Source organism: Camponotus floridanus, unplaced genomic scaffold (genome assembly GCF_003227725.1).
Source record: "Camponotus floridanus strain SB8 unplaced genomic scaffold, Cflo_v7.5 scaffold45, whole genome shotgun sequence".
NCBI classification, from domain to species: domain Eukaryota; kingdom Metazoa; phylum Arthropoda; class Insecta; order Hymenoptera; family Formicidae; genus Camponotus; species Camponotus floridanus.
This window is the reverse complement of record NW_020229603.1, coordinates 133,478-153,821: the sequence shown is the minus strand read 5'-3', so window position 1 is coordinate 153,821 and position 20,344 is coordinate 133,478. Positions and strand designations below refer to the sequence as shown.

Here is a 20,344-nt window from a genome sequence, read left to right as displayed (position 1 = left end):
TATCACTGTTATCACGGTTTTTTCTCACGTATGTGGAAAATAGTAAAGAGAAAATACATGCATATAAAACATACATTTGATGACCAACAAGTATAAGTAAAATATATATATTGCTAGTATATATTGCTAGTCCATAAACTAGATTATATCACGTTGCTCACTTTTATATCCATTGTGCAAAAATAGAATATTAACAAATAGAAATAGAAGGATGATATCTCGATAGCTTCATTATTGTACTCAATAAGTGACATAGACACATGATAGCACAAAGCATTTTTGATTTGATTGACAATGAGCTCAAAAAGCGATTAAACAAGAATCTTTGACCATCATATTTCAATATAAAACCAAGAAATATTGATTCTAGCAATATTTTCAGCTTTCTTTTGTATCAAGTCTATAATTTTGAAGGAAGCTTTGAGGAAGCTTTGAGATGCAAAAAATATAATTAATTGATTGCATAATTGCTCTATCGAAGCAATTTTTCCATGTATTAATAATTATTCATTATAATAAAAATTTTGTCAATCCCAGTTTTTTTTGGAAATTACTGTAATTCATATAATATTAAAGTGTGCTTATATATCTTCAGGTCATTTTGCATTTCAAAATTTCAGCTGAGCACTATCCCAGACTTATGAACATAAGTCCCAGACTTCAGAATATAAAAATAATCTTTGAAATTTACCGGAAATCTAAAGAAAAACTCTCTGATAAATATCTCTTCGCTCTTCTCGATCGATCCTTTTGCTAATAAAAGTCGTAAAGGAGATAACGGTGCAACGACTGCGGTAGCTGCAGCTTCCTGACGATCTTGGGTAATTTAGTGCCGCAAAGTTTGCGTACTATCAGTCTCGCCTGATGAGTCAACGGTAACGGGGTCCTGGCCGCCTCCATTACCAGGGCTTTCTGGGCATCTGTCAAACTGCTGGACCGTCGTATCATGCAAGGATCGAAGCTCTCGGCCGCCTCCAGCAACGCGCGCAACAGCCGCGGCTTGTCGGCCGTATTTTGCAACGAATTAAGGATACCATGCGGGTCGCGAAACTGCGTCTTGATCACCACTCGGGCGCCGTACTTAAGCAGCAATGCCACCACCTCCACCGACGGATTCTCGTTCGAGGCGACGTACTCGGCGAGCACCGGACGCAACGCCGGGCCGTCGTCGCTGCGGATCACCAGGTTTGGATCAGCCCCGCGTTCCAACAGCATGCTCAAAATCTCCAGCCGATTCGGGATGTTATCCGCGCATGCCACGTGTAGCGGCGAACCGATGATCGGCGACGTGGCGTTCACGTTCGCACCTGAATGTAATTTTTCAGATTAAATTATAGACATATATTCAAATTTAGGGAGAATTATTGTAGCTTGAATTATTCGTACGTTAAAAAGTATTTGAGAAAATTTTTTAGATCAAATTTATTATAGCGATTGAGACATCCTCGCGCGGATATTCAGCACGCGATGACCTTCGAATGCCATGCGATTCGGCCGTATGCCAGAAGCACGATATCGCGGGACAATCGTATATGATATCGCAACTCGCCTGCTTGGAGCAGCGTCTCGACGATTGACGGGTCTCCCTTGAGTATGGCCAAGTCCAGGGCCGTCGGTTTCTGATAGTCTGATCCGAGATCCAGCCGGGCGCCCTGCTTTAGCAGCAGATTGATAACCGCCGGGTCACCGCCGAGAATCGCATAATGCAACACCGTACGATAATCGTGCCTGGAGTCTGCCATTGCGTTCACGTCCGCCCCGTAGCTGAGTAGTAGAAGCACCGAAGCTATACCCTGCAACATTTGCAATCGTCAACTTGTTTTGTGTAAAAGTTTGTGAAAAATTCGAGCAAAATAATGCATCATTTGCATTTTTTTATTCAATTACATTACCTGTGGCAGTCTGGCAGCTTTCATGAGAGGCGTTAACCCAGCGCGATCCCGCGTGTTCGGATAGGCACCGAAGGCCAATAGCAACTCCATGCATTCTAAATCCAGCGGTGACACTAGATTAATCTCGGAGCCGAAGAAGTATCTCTTGTTCGGATTAGCGCCGGCCTCGAGAAGAATTCTCGCAACCTCAACGTGACGGTTTCGTAGGGCCAGACGTAGTGGTTCGTCACACAACATGGTTCTGTAGGACAAAAACACGATTAATGACGAATGAGAATATTTTAAGTAAAAAATGATAATAACATTAATTAATTCTTTTTTATCTTTATTTTTATATATATTTGATATTACTTTTATTTATTTAAATTTTAATGTATACTATGTTATTTTTATTTTTATATATATTTATAATTTTAAATAATGTTAAGTTCAATATTATTGTTGCATTTTTATCTATTTTAAGATTTCTATTCTCTATTTCATTCTAAATATCGTTAAATAGTTTCGATCTCTAAGATAAGTTCGTTTACACTATATAAAAATTACAAATGTAAAACTGGATGTCACTCAAAGCCAAAAGGTGCGCATTAAGAAATAAATAATAATAATTAACTCTTCCTTATTCTATTCAATATTCTATTTTATAATTAATAAGTTAATTCTTATAATTAATTTTCTTATATTTTTTCTAGAGTATTGGATATTGACCAAGCTGAAACGCCTGCAACGAACCTGGGGAAGAGTTCCCCGGTGTCTTGCCGGTGATCCACCTTGGCGCCATACTTGAGCAGCAGTTTCACCAGATCCAGGTAGCCGTGCTCGGCAGCGAGGTGCAGGGCCGAGTAACCGCACTCGTCGGTGGCATCGATGTCGGCGCCGCGCACCAGGAGCAGCTGGGCGGCCTCGGTGTAGCGTTGCCAGACGGCGTAGTGTAGGGGTCTGAGACCCTGGGTGACCGGCTCGTTCGGCTTGGCACCGCAAGCGAGGAGGATGCGGATCTCGTCGAGCGGCTGCAACCGTATTATCGAGTCGGCCAGCTCCCGCTGTAACGGGTTGGCGATGCACTCGATCGGCATCTGCATGGCGTAACAAAGGTGTATAGAGATAGATAGAAAAGTAAAGAGAGAAAGAGAAAGATTACATAATGATCGTGTATCGTTTCGCGTATTGGCAGAAATCGCCGAGGACTTATGAGACGATTTTTCAATATGTAACTTGTCAACGTCTAACGAGACTGTTTGCCTGTTTTATTATTTCACCTTCGTTTGTAGAAAATTGAGATGAGTTTTTTGCAGAAGAAGAAACTGAAAAACTTCCCAGGAAAGTGTGCCAACTTGCAAAGAAATCTTGTAGGACTGAATAAAAATATTTTTTGGATGAATAAAATAATTATATATATCAAAAATTATATTAAAACTAATCGAGTTTGAATTAATTTATTCAATAATTTTATAATTATTTATTTTTGTGACTGGACATGACATGTCTGATAAATTTGTTGCTTGCTGATAATTTCTTTAAATTAAATAAAATAATTTAATAATTAAATAATTCAATTAAATTATTAAATTATTAAACAAATAATTGAATAATTAAATAATTTCTTTAAATTAAAATTTTATAAAATTGTTATAGATATAAAATATCATCTCTCATCAGATGAGATTTGTTTTTATTAGTCGAACAATACATTGATTGATAAAACATACAATACATACACAAGATCGAGTAAAATATTTAAATTAAATCTTGTTATTAAATTCATACAGATTCTGTGTGATCTTGGGATAGTCGCTTGAGAGAAATCTTTTACAAAGACGAGAGAACCGACATGCGACATGCATTACTTTAATGTGCTTTTATTACACATTAATACGCACTTTAATATCGAGTCTGATTTGCCTTATACGACGAGCACGGAAATCCGATAAATCTGTAATGTAAGAAGATAGGAAGATTAATAAGAACTGATAGATTACAATGTAACTCCCTCGCAGTATTACAATATTCGAAAAATTATAATGAATAATTGCAAGATGTTACGTTCTGACAATTAATTAAAAAAAAAAGATGTAGTAAATTATATTGTTAATAAGAATATGTACTACATGTTGCATTCTTTTCTGAAACATCGCGCATAAGAATTTCACAGTCTTTTCTATTATAATCCTGCACTTACAATAATTGCACAAATAAAAGAATTTTTATATAATAAATAACGAATAAAAATATAAAAAGATTAAAACAAAACTGCACGTATAAAAATATAAATTAATATAAATAAAAAAATTACGATACAAAAGAATTCAAATAAATATAATTGATATCAATTAATGTTGTGTAAATTCTACATTATAAGAATAAAAATATTTGTACAATGCAGGTGTAATAGAAAAGACCTCGATTCCCGATCCCGGACATGATTGATAATGTATTATAGTTAAATCTTTGCAGTCAATCTTTGCAAAGATTTTCCTCCAACGATGATCCCGCAACGTGCCGTTTACGATTTGGCTGACGATAGGTAAGTTAATGCAATCAGGCTGCTCTCGCATTGGGAACTTCACTGACGCGCGTCACGAGCACCAGAAACTCTGCCAAGAAGACGGCGCAATTTTGGCGATGATGCCGGAAGTCTTGTGGCGCGTCGTCGAGAATCACGCAGTCTGCGTCTTCGCGAAAGCAATGTGATTTTTTTGTGAAAGCAATGAGATCTTTTTTGCTTGAATGAATGATACGCAAGTTTTCTCCAGACCTATCTTCCAAAGCCCTTCTTTATTAGACGCAAATTCCCGAAAAAATGTAATGACGTTTTGAATTATTTTTTGAGAAAATCTACCTAAATGTAGTCTTAAAATTTATCAAATTCTTAACAAAGTGGGTATGCGTGGTTTTATTTTTGGCAATATATATTCATCAGATTTTCTGATTTCTTTCAATGAAATTGCTAAATTAAAAAACTAAGTTTGATTAAGGAAATTCTCTCTGTGGTTCTATTTTGAATTTATATTTATTAATAGCAAAAATAATAAAAAATTCTTCATGTATCATTCTTATGTATTCTTAGATTGCTCGCAAGATCAAGATCGATCGAATCCGCGTAGCCAGTGTAACGGCGCAAAAGAGTCGATATTCACTGCCAATTTTCGCCGCATATATCTGACTATTGTAAATATTTAACTTCTAGATTGATGCAAAATTTTGATAATATCTCGCAATTCGATTCAATATTATACTTTTCATGAATATCAAAATAAAAGTAATATACATTCCCATATACTATGGTTGTGACACATATCGCGAGATGATTGAGATTTGTCATAAAATTGCAAACAAAATATTAATATATGAATTTATACATTAATATATAAAATACTTATATTATTAGTAATAATATTAAATTCTTGAATGTCGCCAGTAGATAAAATAAAATAACGTAATTTAAATTGACCACACTGGCAATTTATTGGTTAATAAAGAATCACAACGTTTCGACCATGGATTTTGGTCCTTGTCAAGTGAAAATATTATCTTAATTAACCAATATATAATGAGAAAAGAGGAAATCGCTATGTCAGGATTCCGTCATGTCAACCTCCCGATCAAACACAAAGAGAAAAGTTTCTCATATATTGGTTAACTAAGATATTTTCACTTGATAAGGACCAAAATCCATGGTCGAAACGTTGTGATTCTTTATTAACCAATAAATTGCCAGTGTGAGCAATTTAAATTACGTTATTTTATTATTAGTAATATTCAGTTATTTAAAATAATTATTAGGATTATCATTGATATGAACTTTCAGAAGATTCAGACAGGAATTATAGTACGATAGAGTCAAGAAAAATATCTCAATCAAAAATAACTTCTCAGACTTAAATTCTCAACTTTACCTTTCGACTTTGCATCAATTAGGAAGTTCTCGCACCGTGTCAAGGAAATTTATCTTGAAAGAATATCCTCTAGACGATCACTAATGCTTTAATTTTCGGATTATACGATCGAAGAAAGACCGGCGTCGAGAATCGCACATTCGCATCGTGTGCGAGCTTGACATTTCCGCGCTTATTGTTTACTCACGTTGAAGATAGTACGGTGTTCCAACATGTAGAAGAGACGATGTCACGAAAACTGTCTTCTCCGTCGGGCAATCTGGTCCTATTTAAAGCTTCCGATGAAACGGCGCGATTCGCCACCCGAAAATAACACAAAGGGATGGCGCGGGAGTTTGCGCACGTGTGCGTGTTCTCTGTCTGCTACGCAATTTTTGGGCCAGTTCTTTTTAGCTGCACTAGTGCAATTAGAGTGAAAGAAAGTATGTTTATCTCTTTTTAATTTATTGCACTAATGCAGCAGTGCAGAAAGAACAGACCCTTTGTCTTTTAGCGCGAAAAAGCTCTCTTCTTTTCTCACCTGTCAATTTCCCGACAAACATCATCGTCTTCATCCCATATGACGATTCGCTCTTTTCATGTGCGCTTGTTTTGAAAATTATTAGTAATTTGTTTTGACGGGTATAACGATGGAGAGTCGAAATAAAAGCGCATTTGGCGAAATTGCGGTGATACGCAAATCGCAGAATAGTTTTTGAATAAGTTTGAGCAAAAATGAACAACATTTTTGAACAAAAATGACTTATTACATACATGTGAAAAATAGCGTATATATTTTATTTCGCGAGTAAATTATCAAATTGATTTTAAGACATTGGGTATGATTGGCGTCATTTGAAGAACTTGTTTACAGAAACAATGGGTAAATAATATCTTAACGACAAGTGTTTAAAATTTCTATTTCCACGACGGAAATAATTTCCGAGACGCAGATTTTTCTAATACCCTTCATGAATATTTATTAATTAATTATAAGTGATAAGCGACAAAGTTCCGAAATGATTCATTATTTTAATAAACTTATTTAAGTTTTCTGAGTCACATTTGTGCGTCAAAAAGTTTATGGCTGTAATAATAATTATTTACAATGTTATACATGTATATATCTGTGATATGTGGCAATGTATTTTATGCTAGCACACAAAGAAATTTTCACCCTCTCCACCGGATAATATCGGAATGACAACTGTCTCACTCCCATTGTCTACAACTACGTCTTTTGGGAAGTTCACTGATCCTATGATCCGAAATTAAACTGAATTTCCTCGACACTTTGTTGTACCGTGCAAATTCTGTCAAAAGCATTCGCGGAGCGGCGACAACATTAAAGTCAACAAGGGGGAATTTTTTCTAGGATAAATTCATTCGTAATTACTTTAAAAAATGATTTGTTCTTAAAATCCCTTAGAAAATACGAAGAAAATTCGACAGCACTCGTACAATTTCGCTTTAGAGAATCCTTTTCTTCTTTATAAACAGATGCACATAAATAAACAAACTGCTAGTAAATAAAAAACTGCTAGTATAAATAAAAAAAACTGCTAGTGTATGTGTATATATTTTTTGTATTACGTGAAAAAATGCAAGTCTTCCTGAAGATAAAGGAGACAACAATGTTTCGATACGACATTAACACTCGAGATAATTAAAGAAAAAAAAAAGGGGGCAAACAATTTTTTTAGTAGTACTTTTATTAGGAAATACTTTGCACTTATTAAATGCGTCTTATACTCATAATCAATTATAATTATAATTATTGTTATAGCATTGTCCTATCTCTCTACTTAGAAGCATGCTTTCACTAACACATGTTACACGATCTTAAAATTATAAGCATTTTTTTCTCCTTATTTCTTAAAATACAGCTTACAGTAAATTACGTAAATTAAACAATACTTGGTGAATGCCGACAAATGCGCAGTTTCGAAATAGAGTCCCTCATAGCTTTTTTCTTTTGAGAAAGTCATGTAATGAAATTCTTCGGATATCTCGTGAAGATTAAGGTCAAAATCAAAAGATCGTCAAAATATAGGATGAGGGGAGAGGGACGGGAGGGGGGAGGAAGCAACGTGCATCCAGATCGCGGGAACGATCGCGCCACGCGATTCTTTGTTGCTGGGGTTATTGGACACTCATCCAATATGTATATATATATATATATGTATATGTATATGTATATGCCGCGCGTATATAATTATATAATTTTTATATTTAATTAAGTCTAGATTTTCTTCTCTCAGAAAGAATCTTACGACCGAATCATATATATGATGTTAATCATTAAAAGTAAAATAATGATAATTATTATTTGATAATATGATGTGAATCTCGGCAATAAACTTAGTACATTCTCGGCGCACATGATTTTTTTCATCTCTTTCTCAGCTCTCTTTCAGAGCTCTCGGAAGTCAAGGTTACTTTCAAAAGTACTTCAAAGACACACACACTATCAAGACATTTTCCTCGTTGCGCCAAAAAATTTTCTCCGAATTTTATTTTTTTTTTAATTATTACGATTCCTTTTTTTCTTGCTCTCCTTTTTGCGACGCAATTCTTATCTATCTACGTTCAATCAAGTCTCATTCTCAAATTACACACTTAACACCGTCGCTATAATTACTTTTTTTTATTTTTATTTTCTGTTCGCTCATTCTCTCACTCTTTCTCTCTCTCTCTCTCTCTTTATTTTTCTCCTCTTTGCAAAATGCACATTGTGTGCCTTTCTATGTAATAATACGCCACCCGTAACCGATTTTATCAAGATCTTACACCCTGATGGTGATCTTACATGCGAATTATAAAAGCTGGTTTGTTGCGATCAACAAACCGAACGGCACGGTATATTTTGCGAATTGTAATTACAGTCGCGAGACGAGTTCGATCTGTTTCATCCTCTCGTCTCTTATATGTCTCTTCTGTACTTTTTATTTATATATATGTGTGTACATGCACATATGTGTATTATATGTATGTATGTATGTATGTATGTATGTATGTATGTATGTATGTATGTATGTATGTATGTACGTATGTATGTATATACGTATGTATGTATGTATGTATATACGTATGTATGTATGTATATATATATATATATTTGCGTGTGCGCGTGTGTGCGCGCGCGTGTGTGCGCATATGTCGTCTCGTATTTTCGCGTACACATGCGTGTCTTTCGCCGTATTACACTGAATCCGCACGCTTCGGCGTCTCGTCAGAATGCGCGTACAACGATCAAGTGCTCTCCAACAAATCCCAATACAACAAATTGTCGCTCTTTCACGAGCATCTTCGTATTCACCGCAATTTCATATAATGCCACATTCTCCAAAATCTAATCTATTAACATAATGCCAATTCAGTGCACATATTAATGCTCGAAACATTCCCATACAGCAACACTAATTTGTGCTGTATGGGTTTAACGTGCGCATCATTGATAATTTGTTATAATATGATGTTAAAAGATTTTGTTGAGATACCCGATGGAATTATCATCTTTTGAATACGAAGCCTGACAAAGGAATCACGAAAGAGCGCCAAGGTATTTGGGAAAAGAGAATGTATTAAGGTTCCTGGTATTTATAGTCCATTCCTATTCAAGTGTCTTAAATAATGGCTCTGTGATTGATTTATAATATCATGATTGTAAGATGATCTTAAATATAAAGATAGTCTTAAATATAAGAATGAACTATGAATGCCGGTCCTGGTCCCTCCTTTATAATAAACGTCATATTAAATTATGAAGCGAGAAATCATGAGGTGTTTTTACATCGAGATAAATAAGTCTTTTTGAATGAAACTACTCGTATTCGATAATATGGATTAATAAAATACCCCAAAAATTCTTTTTCTTGGTTTATAAATTAATTGAAACCTCATAATTTCTCACATTAATAAGGGATCAGTAGTCCTTAATACGCACATTAATCTCCTATCTTGAATGAGTTTTCGAGAACAACGCAAGATATACATTTGTGTAGTAATAATAAGTGTGACTATATTCTACAGGATTAAGGATCTAAGGATCCGTTAAACGGATGCAGTCGAAGGCTTTCGCATATGCGATTATGTAATACTGGGATCGCGCGGAATAAGTTGCGCGAAGGAAACTGAGTAACTGAGTCTTACGGAGTTCAAGTGTCAGCGGCGGTGGCGGCGGTTCAATGTAATATGGCACACTTCTGCTATATCCATATAAAGCTCTAATATATAATCATATTTTAGATTTATTACTCTTATTCATAGACTTCTATTATATTATACTAGACTGTTAATGACGACGTTATAGCACACTAAAGCAAGCCATTTGCAATTGGACAGGATATACGTAACGTAGACAGTTCATTGTTTTTTATAATTACGTGACATGTGTCGTATCAAATTCTGTGATACCCAGTATAAATTCTGCTTAAAATGTAAACGGCTGCCTTTGTTTCACACTTCACCATACGAGAGTCGTGTTAATAGTCTAGTATACATATAGAAATCTCTGTTTTCTTACGAAACCTACAATTATAGAAAACTGAACGTTTATAAGTAAATCGCATAAATCATTTACGAAATACCAAAACGCGTAAATTTTGTCGTAAATAGGCAAGCAACTATCATATTTTATCGATATCTTAAAAAAAAAACTTATATCGAAGAATGTAAGTGTTTCGAGTAAGCTTTCCGATATAATGTAAGATATTAATGATCGAATTAAATAGAATAATTTCATAAAAATATTCTTGTGGAATAATTCGCGATGCTTGTTTAATTTTTCCTTTCTTTTATTAAAAAATTATGCACGCCCATAAGCTCATGTGCAAAGTATTAGATCGGAAAGTTTACCATATAATAGTTGCAACTGCATCTATAATCCAAATTAATAATAAAAACTTAAGCTAAAAAGAGGTTCTATAAAAATACTCATATACACTAAAGGTGCATTCCACCTAATACCCGCGATGCTCGGGACCACAAACGCAAAATTCCTCGTTTCTCTTAGCAAATGTCACGGGCGAAATTTAATAGAAATTAACGAATTAAATGGAAATTAACGAATTAAATGGAATTTAACGAATGAACGAATGGAACGTTTTAAGAATAAAGGGAAGATAGGTAATAAACATGATTACTCTGTTGAAATGTTATAAAAAAATTTCAATATTATAGTATAAAATAATAATAATTATAATTTTAGTGAATTATAACTATCAATATTATAAAAAAGAACTATTTGTACCGACATTGTCAGATATTATTATGTATTGATTATATATTGCCAAATATTAATTTTCGCTTCAACACTTATTGGTAAGCTCATTATGTCTAAACAATGAGTAGGGCATTTTTGCTGGATATTATACCATTTTATCTTACATAAATTTTTTATTCGAGTATGTGTCACTTACGTTTAAATTAATATTTGAAATATTTAACGCTCTTTTCTCTTACGAACATTGCGAAACTATAGTTTGTAAATACGCGCGAAAATGACTGATCACTTATAAACTGCAGGCATCAAATGGAACGTACCCATAATGGATTTTTGTTAAATGTAATATGTAGTACATATAATTAATCGTCTAAGTATAATTGTGTGTATATATATATAATCCAAAAAATAACAAAAATTAATTGAAAAATAGATTATGATAATTGATTACGCAATTACAGATCTCATCTGTGTTTATATGTGTTGTGTTTTCAATTGCCTTGCCTATTTAGATATTCTCTCGGTAACTGTAAAAAATAGACTTAAAAATAAGTGATTCGAGGTTCGATTGATTCTAGAGTTATGATTCTATCTACAAATAATAATACCATCGTAAAAACGGAGAGACCAAAGCGATACGGTGTAATTAAATATAATAATAAACTGCCTCAAAATGGCTACCTATTTATCGCTATTAATATTTATGATAATAGTCATTAAGTATCATTCATACTTCTTTGATTGTGGTTTAGTTACATACTTTAAGACATTATGATACATATGTGAGTATGACACGGATTTCCACTAAAAATATTTGTTAAATATGCTGAGCATTAATGACTTAAGCACTGTACTAAATTCACATAAAATGTATTGTATTATTATTAGAAAACTAATTATTTTTCATTGGTTTGAAATACTGGTTTAATAGATCCGTATAAAATCTCTGTCAACTGGAACTCTTAGAACAATGATTTACGCGATACTGATTCTTGGAAAGAATGTGCTATATACGCGAACAAATCATTACAGTTCAATTGTCTTTCAGTTATTGGACATTACAACAGGCAACAATTGTAAGTCGTGCTTTTAATTCGCGTTAACATACATCACAATGTCCAATATGCGACTATGAATTTTTCTTTTCTCTCTCCGATATTTCGATATCGTAAAACACAAATAGAGAAACAACCAATTGCGTTAAATATGTAATAATCGCATAAAGAAATGAAATAAATGAGAATAAATACAAATATGTAAGATCTGTGATATATGTTTCGATTAAATGTTCCACCAACTAGCTCTTCTTGAGAACGTGTTTTATCGTCAGTCAGATAGCAGCAGTCTTACTGCAATCGATAGAAGCTCTAACAAGCCTTCTAAGATTAATTTCTTCCTTTTTACATGTATTTTTTGTATAATATTGTCTAATATAAATAAATTAATGATCCAGTATATGAGGCCAGAGAAAGGCAGTTACACACTCTAAGTAATAGAGATAAACTTTATCTTCTATATGTGTTATTGTTCATGTCCACTTTAGTTTTGTATCTGGCACTCTTTCCTATTTTAGGCTGCTTCTCAGTTTTAACTGTCATTTATTTTGCTGGATTATTGCGTTGCATGGAAAAATATGGCTTTATCCAAATGCTATGTAACAAAGGCAATACATCGTACAATTACAATTGTATGCGCGCCACAGTTGTTGTCATACAATTAAACATCTTTGAAAAGGCAGAACTGGTGTATGTAAAAATAAACTCGGAGAACTCGACTCGTTTCACCGATTTTTACAGACACCAGATGATGATTCTTATCGTCAATTACAAATGCTGTTATTTGTACACTAGCATGTAAAAAGCACTACGTCATGATCGTTCATCTCTCTTGTGATGTTCAACAAAGCTAAATGGTAAACTTTGAATAAATACCAGGTTCCTCTTACTGCGTAAGTTATCATCAAGATATATATAGAATAAAGAGGCAGAAAGAAGAAACCTTTCTCGACAAAGTGCCTACAAAAATATTTGTATAATAGATTGAGGATTGCTGTGTCTAAGATTTTAAAAATCTGGTTATGTTAGCCACGTGTTACCAGTCTTAAACATAGTGACTACTAATCGACGTTCACGGACAGACAAGTCCTGACTTTCTACAATTGTATACATTTTTTGATCTTTAAGCGTCACTCTGGCGCAGGATATACAGTGTGCAGTAATCGAAATCTTTTATCTCCTGGAGGGCTTATTTAAAATATGGAAAGATAATTACTCAATAAATACATGCCATATTATGTGTGCCATATCGGATACCACAGTAACTTAACGAGATGAGCTTCACACTGTGAATCATATAAATATGATGTAATAAAAAATAATATATTCTACAATTATATGCTACAAAATGTTTTGCTGTCAAAATATTGCAAGGTCATTAAAAAAATATCTGTTATATGACATAGTCAATTTTCTTTTTTTCTCTTTTCTTTTCTTTTCTTTTCTGAACTGTACTTTGTAAATTGTTTCTCGCTATGAGCGACTGATTGATGTAAGATCCAAAAACATATCTCACACTATTCACATATGCAGCCTAGCTACATTGGTCACTAAGTAGAAGAACGGAACACGGCTGAGAATCAACCATACGCGCAACGTTCGTCCACAGCATAAAGAAAATTGTCATTTGTATCAATATTTTTATATTGCATGGAACATTTCTGTCTCATCATTAATCTTACTAAGTGCGCTTATTTATATGTATATGATTATCTTCTATAAAAAAAAGTTTCAAAATAAGATCTAAAATATAATTTTAGTTAAATGCACGATCTCTAATATCTTTTGATTTTTAGCATTATATAATGCAAGTACTTATAAGTATGGAATTATTATTATCAATATTAATTCATAATGATTTGAGTTCATGAAGTTCTTGCGCAATATTATCCATACTATATTTTATTTGGTCAAGTGTATGTAGCCCTATATGCGCCAATAAATTATGAAACATAGCATATTCCACAACATAATATATCCTTGTACTTATAAAAAAATAAAAATATAAAAATACATATAAAAAAAAAGTGGACAGTCTTCCTGAGGATACTGAATTCAACATAAATGTGATAAGATGTGCGAGTTATTTCACTTAATGCTGTGTCCGAACTTTTACATATGGTATCTGTTTATATACATGGAGCGGAGCTGTTCGAGACACAAATTATATCTCTATCATGTATACACGATCGACGATAGCATAAAAATGCGGAAATACATCTATATGCTGTATATATAATATGGAGATCCTGTTAATCAATGCACAAACGTATCACTGAGTCGCGAATGAATAATGAAGTGCTAATTGGAAGAAAAAAAAATAATAATATAAAATATAAATAAACTTTCAGTGCAAGGGAGTTAAAAATATATCGATACGTCCAGAACAGCTCTATGAATACAGAGATAAAAAATTTGTTCGATTCAAAACTCAAGTCTAAAAACTCACTACTTGTTTGTACAGCACTACGGTAGGCTGGAATTTAGGCTCTCCGGCAAACGGTAACTCATCATATGATACGGTGGACTGGCCGGACTACCCGGTTGACTGTTAACGCCGAGATTGCTGGAGCCACGACCGCGTTTTCGCCTTTGTAGAATGCCCTTTCGGACCATGTAAAATCGAATTGTGCTGATCGGTATCTTGTACTTTTCTGAGGCTACTTGAAATGTCATGCCACGCGACACCATATCCGAAGCTAGCTTGAGTTCTTCTTCCGAACGCCTTTGTCGTCTCTGATAACCTTTAAAGACATATACAAAAGAAGTCAATATCTAATTTGAACGATCGCGTTATCGATGCTTAAATAAATGAAAGAAATAAAGCTGCTCACCTTCGATTGCAGGAAATGGGCTGCTAGGATTACAATTACTACTGGGTACCATACTAATGGAATATGGTTTGACATCATGCTGCTGAGAGAACTGTTCGTCCGGTTCCATCTTCACCATACCCTGAGTTTCAGTGAGAGTTGCTTCACAAGAACTTAAAGCCTTTTCTAGATGTTGTAACGCCTCGCTATGTTCCATGTTTACAAAGTTGGATGCATTGGGATTGTTTGAGACAGGGGTGATGGTGGACGAATTGTTGCCTGTGCTAGTCGCCGCCATTGTCGTACATGAGAGGAAATCAGAGGTACTTCCATCATCATTGGATGAAGTATTATCAGCTTTATAATTAGTACTGTCACCAGGAGTAGGTGTCGACGGAGTGACAGGTGCGTTAGAATCACACGATTGTGTATTGCTCTCATTCGACGAGTTATCGCATCCCTGAGTAGATAAGCCACGAACCTATCAAAAAAATACATGTGTAAAAATGACATATCTTTGTATAAAAGTATAAAAGCAAATATAATTATAATTTCTAGATATTAAGATTTTACGTATGTACATTTTATACAATACTTCTACTAAGATTTAAAAAAAATAAAGAATGCTAAGAATTAAAAACAGAAAACGTATACTAGAGATATTGTTACAAATGTATATAAATGGTTCGAGTCATATACCTGCAAAACTTCTGCTGCTTGCATCAATGTAGCAAGTTGTTGTTGCTCGACATATACCTCCCCACGGTACATAAATTCGACCAGAGCTTGAAGTTCCCACATTTTCATGTCCCTTAAGAAGATAACAGGGTGAGTACATGGTATTTCCAACAACAGGCGCTCCAAATAGTCGCTACAGGCGGACAGTACAACTTTATGACATTTTATCGAGCCTCCATCGCAAGCCAAAGTCACATCCACAAATTGCTCCGAGCTCAGCAACTTTGGAAATGCGCTGTGCATGTTGGACTGGTGGGAATTCCAAGAGACACAAAACTGTTGGCGATCACCTCCAGGATAATTGCCCGGATTGGGCAAGTTACTCCCTGAATCCATAGTTTTGCTACTGTTTGAATTTGTAGTTCAGTGATAGACAAATCGCCTGTTGAAAACAAGGTATTTTGTTAAAATCTCCAGCTCAATTTTATCATTACATATTTTAAATTACCAAAAAAAGAAATGTCACGCGTCACACATTTTAAATATATTGCACAAATTATTATTACAATTACGAATTACATGAAACAAATGTAAAGATTCCTAAAATCTAAATTAAATTTAGATGTCCTTTGACTTTTTCCGTATCTGAATAATAATAATTGAACAAGAAGACACATTTGTAAAGCGAAAATACAATCGAAAATAAAAATGTAACATGTTTACATAACAAAAACGCCACTGCTACTTTTTAACCGAATCAAAGAAGAATCGCATCCATTGCCGCAGCAAGAAGGATCTCCTCTTCGAGAGCTATTTTTGGACGCGTAATTAATGAAACAAACAATGAACGTAACATTTCGATGTCTAATTTACCGAGTGTGACTTTTCCAGAGATAGCGAACCAAGGATGTCTTTCAATTGTGAAAAAAAGAAAAAGGGGGAGAAAACAACATTATTTTCCGCAAGTTCGGTACACATCACCTGTGCGAAGAGGAACGCGGTACGTCATCGGAACAAAGACAAAGAGGGGTCTCACCGCGGTACCGATCCCCCGATCTCGGAGCGAAAAGTTGAACGGAGGGAAAGATCTCGTCTACAATTCCGGGAGATACATCTCGTCCAAATCTCACGATCGCGCCGAGCAGGGGGGAAAATTGTCGCGGGATTAAGGCTAGGTTAACGAGAAATATGACGGTTAAAAAAAAATGTTCAATATGGCTGTCCTGGTATAAGTCCAGTAACAATAATATCACACACACGCGCACTCCTCCCCGCACACTTGGAGAGACGCGAGGCGTTATATTTCCGCGAAATGCGGTAGGGCCACGGCCGATTCGAACGATTCGAACGTTACCGCGATCGCGTCGCGAAATCGATCGACGAGCGGGGGGAGGGAACGAAACCGGGCGGACGCGGTCGGCCGATTTTTCGTCGACCGACAGTCGTGCGACGCGGCGCGCGCGTGCGACGAAAATTCACGTACGGCCGGATGCACGCACGCAGACGCACGCACGCACGCACGCACGCATTTACTCACATTTATAGGCAGGAGTAGGAGGAACAACGCGCCATCGGAACCTATTATCGCCGGGCGGCCGCCGTCCTCGCCGCAAACAAACGAGACGACGATGCCGTCCCGAGAATTCGTAATCACGTGTCGAGGCCGCCGAAATCGGGCGACGATGGGGACGACGACGGACGAGACACTGGGCGAGTTAATTGTCGGGACGCGCGCGCGACCGACGACACTGGACGTGCCGGATCGTCTTTTCCCGACAGGACGGGAATAAAAACGGGATCCCTCTCTCTTTCTCCTTCTTTCCCTCTCTCTCTCTCTCTCTCTCCTTCTGTCTCTTTCTCCGTGGGAGAGACAACGCGACGTCACCCCCCACAGGAACGCCGCCTCCGGGCTCTTACTTGAATTTCACCGCTCGTTCATACGTACACGATGTATTGTATGTGTTTGTACGCGTCCGTCTCGTTTTTTTTCCTCCGTTTTTCTTCTTCCCCTCGCGGGACGCCGAGAGCGTCGTGTCTCGGCCTCCTGGAGAAACGTTGCACAATTACTCGATCCTCACATTCGAAAACGGACAGGCTTGATTAATCACACTCGCGAAATCCCCCGGTCGACTCCGCTCTACGGAATGTCGCGTCGCGTCGTGGGAAGAATCCCTTAAGAAAACATTCAGCCGCCGCGAGATTTGCACTATATAGACGGGGGAGAGAGAGTCGCGGCCGGAAGGGGTGGGGGACGACGGGGTGAGAAAGCGAGTGGTAGGGTCGGGGGGTACGTCCGCGTTGGTCGGCTCTCCTTCTCTCTATCGTACGTGTGCGTGTGCGCGTCCCACAGCCGCTCTCGCGACGCTAGAGATTCCGGATGAGGGAGAGAGAGAGAAAGAGAAAGAGAAAGAGAGGACCCGGGAAGGTAGACCGCGAGGTAGACGAATAGAGCGGTGAGGGGCCACCGGTACCATCATCATTGTCATCATTGTCATCGTCGTCGTCGTCCTCGTCGTCCTCGTCCTACTCGTCCTACTCGTCCTTCTAGTCCCCAACGTTGATCGATACTTACTGGGCTAGCGGCGTAATCGCGTTACCGATGTCGACGAAGACTGCCGCACCACGAACGCACACTGACGCACACTCTATCGTAAACTATCGCTAGAACTAGGCTAGCGCCAGGATTGCCTCTAGCGCGCATCCGTTGCTGCGCAGCAAACTTGCGCCGATCTTCGCTTCTCCGGGAAACGATTCTCCGACGAGCTTCTTCAGCGATGCCAGGACTTCTCCGGACTCTTTTTCTCTGTTTTCCGCGCCCGGCATCGGCGCCGATCGATCGACCGCGAGGCGAATAATCACGGCGTGCTTTTACGCGTGCACGGTCCCCGATACGATTTTACCCAGGTTCGCCGACGGTTCGCGAGGGAAATTATAGCGCGATAGCGTCGCGAGCGATCTCATAGAAACCGTCCGAAAGGTTTATATTTATAGTGGAGGTTGCTTCTCTCTTTAAGCGCGTTCTCCACGCTCGTTTCTTCGTCTCGTTTCGCGCTCACCGAGGGACGCGGAGGAAACCGCGAAATGTTGGCTCTGCTTTAATAAACATAATCGAGATGTAGAAGGAAAATAGAATTTGCTAATTTGTATATAAAATTGAAAAAAAGTATCGGAAAAACGGTACGCTTGTTAAATTAGATAAAGCGAACGCGTGACAAATGCTTCTTTGACGTTCCGGAGAGACTTGTCACATTTCAATAAATGTAAAACGGCTTTGTATGAAAATTACTTCTGATTGGTTATTCTTTGTCATTTTTGTCCGAACGCTATCCTTATCCTTTTTGAGTATAATTTTTCGGTCGATTTCAACAACACACTCGAGTTGCTCAAACTTGAATATCATCAATTTTATCGATATATATTTAATAAGTATAATCCTAACTCAAGAAATAAAGCCTATTTTGTATCATCTTATGATTTGCTACGTACAAGATTGTTAGAAGAATATATCACAGATAAAACTGGAAGTAATCGTAGGTTAATTCGAAGCTTTCTGTGCATATTTTTTTTCTCTCTATAAATATTTTTATAGAATCGTAATTTTATATAAATCTTTAGAATCGTAATTTTAATCTTTAAAAAATTCTCCACGTTACACTATGAGTAGAATAGATTTTCATATATTGTATAAAATAATCTTACATTTTTTGAACCTGCAGATATAAGGCATCGACATTTTACCACCCGCTACAATTCTTCAATTATTATTGTTGTCAGTAATCATTGAGAGAGAATTGTGATCATGTCGAAGATAACGGGCTATGACACGCACGACGATGGACCAGGATTCGTGGGTATTAGATTTTGCCAGGAATGTAACAATATGTTGTATCCTAAAGAGGATAAAGAGAACAAGGTGCTCATGTATGCAGTAAGTATGAATGTATATTGCGATTGTTTTCAGTAAACAGTGTCAATAATATTTGTAATAAGTTCTGTTTGTTAATTATAATTGTTAAAAAAATAGAAGAAACTTTGAATTATATTAGCACATAGATTATACGAGAAAATAGATTATAAGAAAAAATATTATGTGCAAGGGATTGTCTTGTTTTGATTTCAGTGCAGAAATTGTGATTTTAAGCAACTGGCGGACAGCAATTGTATCTATGTGAACAAAATCATGCACGAAATAGAGTGAGTTGTTATGGTGGATTTTAATATCTATAAATATATTATTAAATGTAACAATTTTTACTAAGATTCGTAACACGTGCAAGGAAGAAAAGTATCATTTTGTACACAAATATGTTTATTACAAAATGATATCTTTTCAATATCTTTTTAACGAGTCCAAAGCTCAAGATTAATTCACAGACTCGCAAAGATATATGTGCTAGTCGCATTTGAAAATCACCACTGATTTCCTTAATTGTATTTTTCTTTTCTTTAGTGAACTGACACACATTGTTGCTGATGTAATATCGGATCCAACATTGCCAAGAACCGAAGAACATCCATGCCCAAAGTGCAATCATAGAGAAGCTGTATTTTTCCAGGCACAAACTAGACGAGCTGAGGAAGAAATGAGATTGTATTATGTGTGTACAAATCAACATTGCTGCCACAGGTGGACAGAATAAATAATATCTGGTGTCTCCCCTATTTATATATCTTAATTATTAAATTGATAAACTGCATAAAAAAATTGTAAAGACGATAAGAGATGCATTGTAACAGTATATATAATAAAATTGTAAACAAAAATTATAGATAAACGTTCGTGCAAGAATACAATAAATTACCGTAA

The 20,344-nt window shown here is 36.2% G+C and overlaps 3 protein-coding genes across 22 annotated transcripts; 1 reads left to right on the top strand and 2 right to left on the bottom strand.

The window, feature by feature from the left end:
* Nucleotides 1-541: 541 nt before the first annotated feature.
* On the bottom strand, nucleotides 542-6,055 carry LOC105249338 (ankyrin-1). 8 transcript variants are annotated; one of them, XM_025411921.1, is made up of 7 exons: nucleotides 5,976-6,038; nucleotides 3,773-3,825; nucleotides 3,152-3,247; nucleotides 2,625-2,968; nucleotides 1,893-2,133; nucleotides 1,550-1,793; nucleotides 542-1,307 (listed from the first exon to the last, which is right to left on the bottom strand). In XM_025411921.1, the coding sequence occupies exons 4-7, from the start codon at nucleotides 2,966-2,968 to the stop codon at nucleotides 754-756; spliced, it is 1,383 nt and encodes a 460-aa protein (XP_025267706.1). In that variant the 5' UTR covers nucleotides 3,152-3,247; nucleotides 3,773-3,825; nucleotides 5,976-6,038; the 3' UTR covers nucleotides 542-753. The 8 variants fall into 8 exon arrangements, with proteins under 8 accessions (XP_025267706.1, XP_025267707.1, XP_025267705.1 ...); XM_025411922.1 differs by lacking the exon at nucleotides 5,976-6,038 and adding an exon at nucleotides 5,789-5,828; XM_025411920.1 differs by lacking the exon at nucleotides 5,976-6,038 and adding an exon at nucleotides 4,292-4,698.
* Nucleotides 6,056-10,996: 4,941 nt separating this feature from the next.
* LOC105249339 (broad-complex core protein isoforms 1/2/3/4/5) lies at nucleotides 10,997-19,357 on the bottom strand. Of its 8 annotated transcripts, XM_025411923.1 has the most exons (5): nucleotides 19,237-19,357; nucleotides 15,559-15,979; nucleotides 14,881-15,340; nucleotides 14,496-14,790; nucleotides 10,997-12,641 (listed from the first exon to the last, which is right to left on the bottom strand). In XM_025411923.1, the coding sequence occupies exons 2-4, from the start codon at nucleotides 15,931-15,933 to the stop codon at nucleotides 14,513-14,515; spliced, it is 1,113 nt and encodes a 370-aa protein (XP_025267708.1). In that variant the 5' UTR covers nucleotides 15,934-15,979; nucleotides 19,237-19,357; the 3' UTR covers nucleotides 10,997-12,641; nucleotides 14,496-14,512. The 8 variants fall into 8 exon arrangements, with proteins under 8 accessions (XP_025267708.1, XP_019882513.1, XP_019882510.1 ...); XM_020026954.2 differs by lacking the exon at nucleotides 10,997-12,641 and having other exon boundaries at nucleotides 13,518-14,790; XM_020026951.2 differs by lacking the exons at nucleotides 10,997-12,641; nucleotides 19,237-19,357 and adding an exon at nucleotides 18,110-18,299 and having other exon boundaries at nucleotides 13,518-14,790.
* LOC105249341 (DNA-directed RNA polymerase II subunit RPB9) lies at nucleotides 17,883-20,196 on the top strand. Of its 6 annotated transcripts, none has more exons than XM_025411927.1 (4): nucleotides 17,883-17,990; nucleotides 19,254-19,465; nucleotides 19,658-19,731; nucleotides 19,988-20,196. In XM_025411927.1, exons 2-4 carry the CDS (start codon nucleotides 19,337-19,339, stop codon nucleotides 20,175-20,177), a joined length of 393 nt encoding a protein of 130 aa, XP_025267712.1. In that variant the 5' UTR covers nucleotides 17,883-17,990; nucleotides 19,254-19,336; the 3' UTR covers nucleotides 20,178-20,196. The 6 variants fall into 6 exon arrangements, with proteins under 6 accessions (XP_025267712.1, XP_011253031.1, XP_025267710.1 ...); XM_011254729.3 differs by lacking the exon at nucleotides 17,883-17,990 and adding an exon at nucleotides 18,453-18,797 and having other exon boundaries at nucleotides 19,312-19,465; XM_025411925.1 differs by lacking the exon at nucleotides 17,883-17,990 and adding an exon at nucleotides 18,453-18,797.
* Nucleotides 20,197-20,344: the final 148 nt, after the last annotated feature.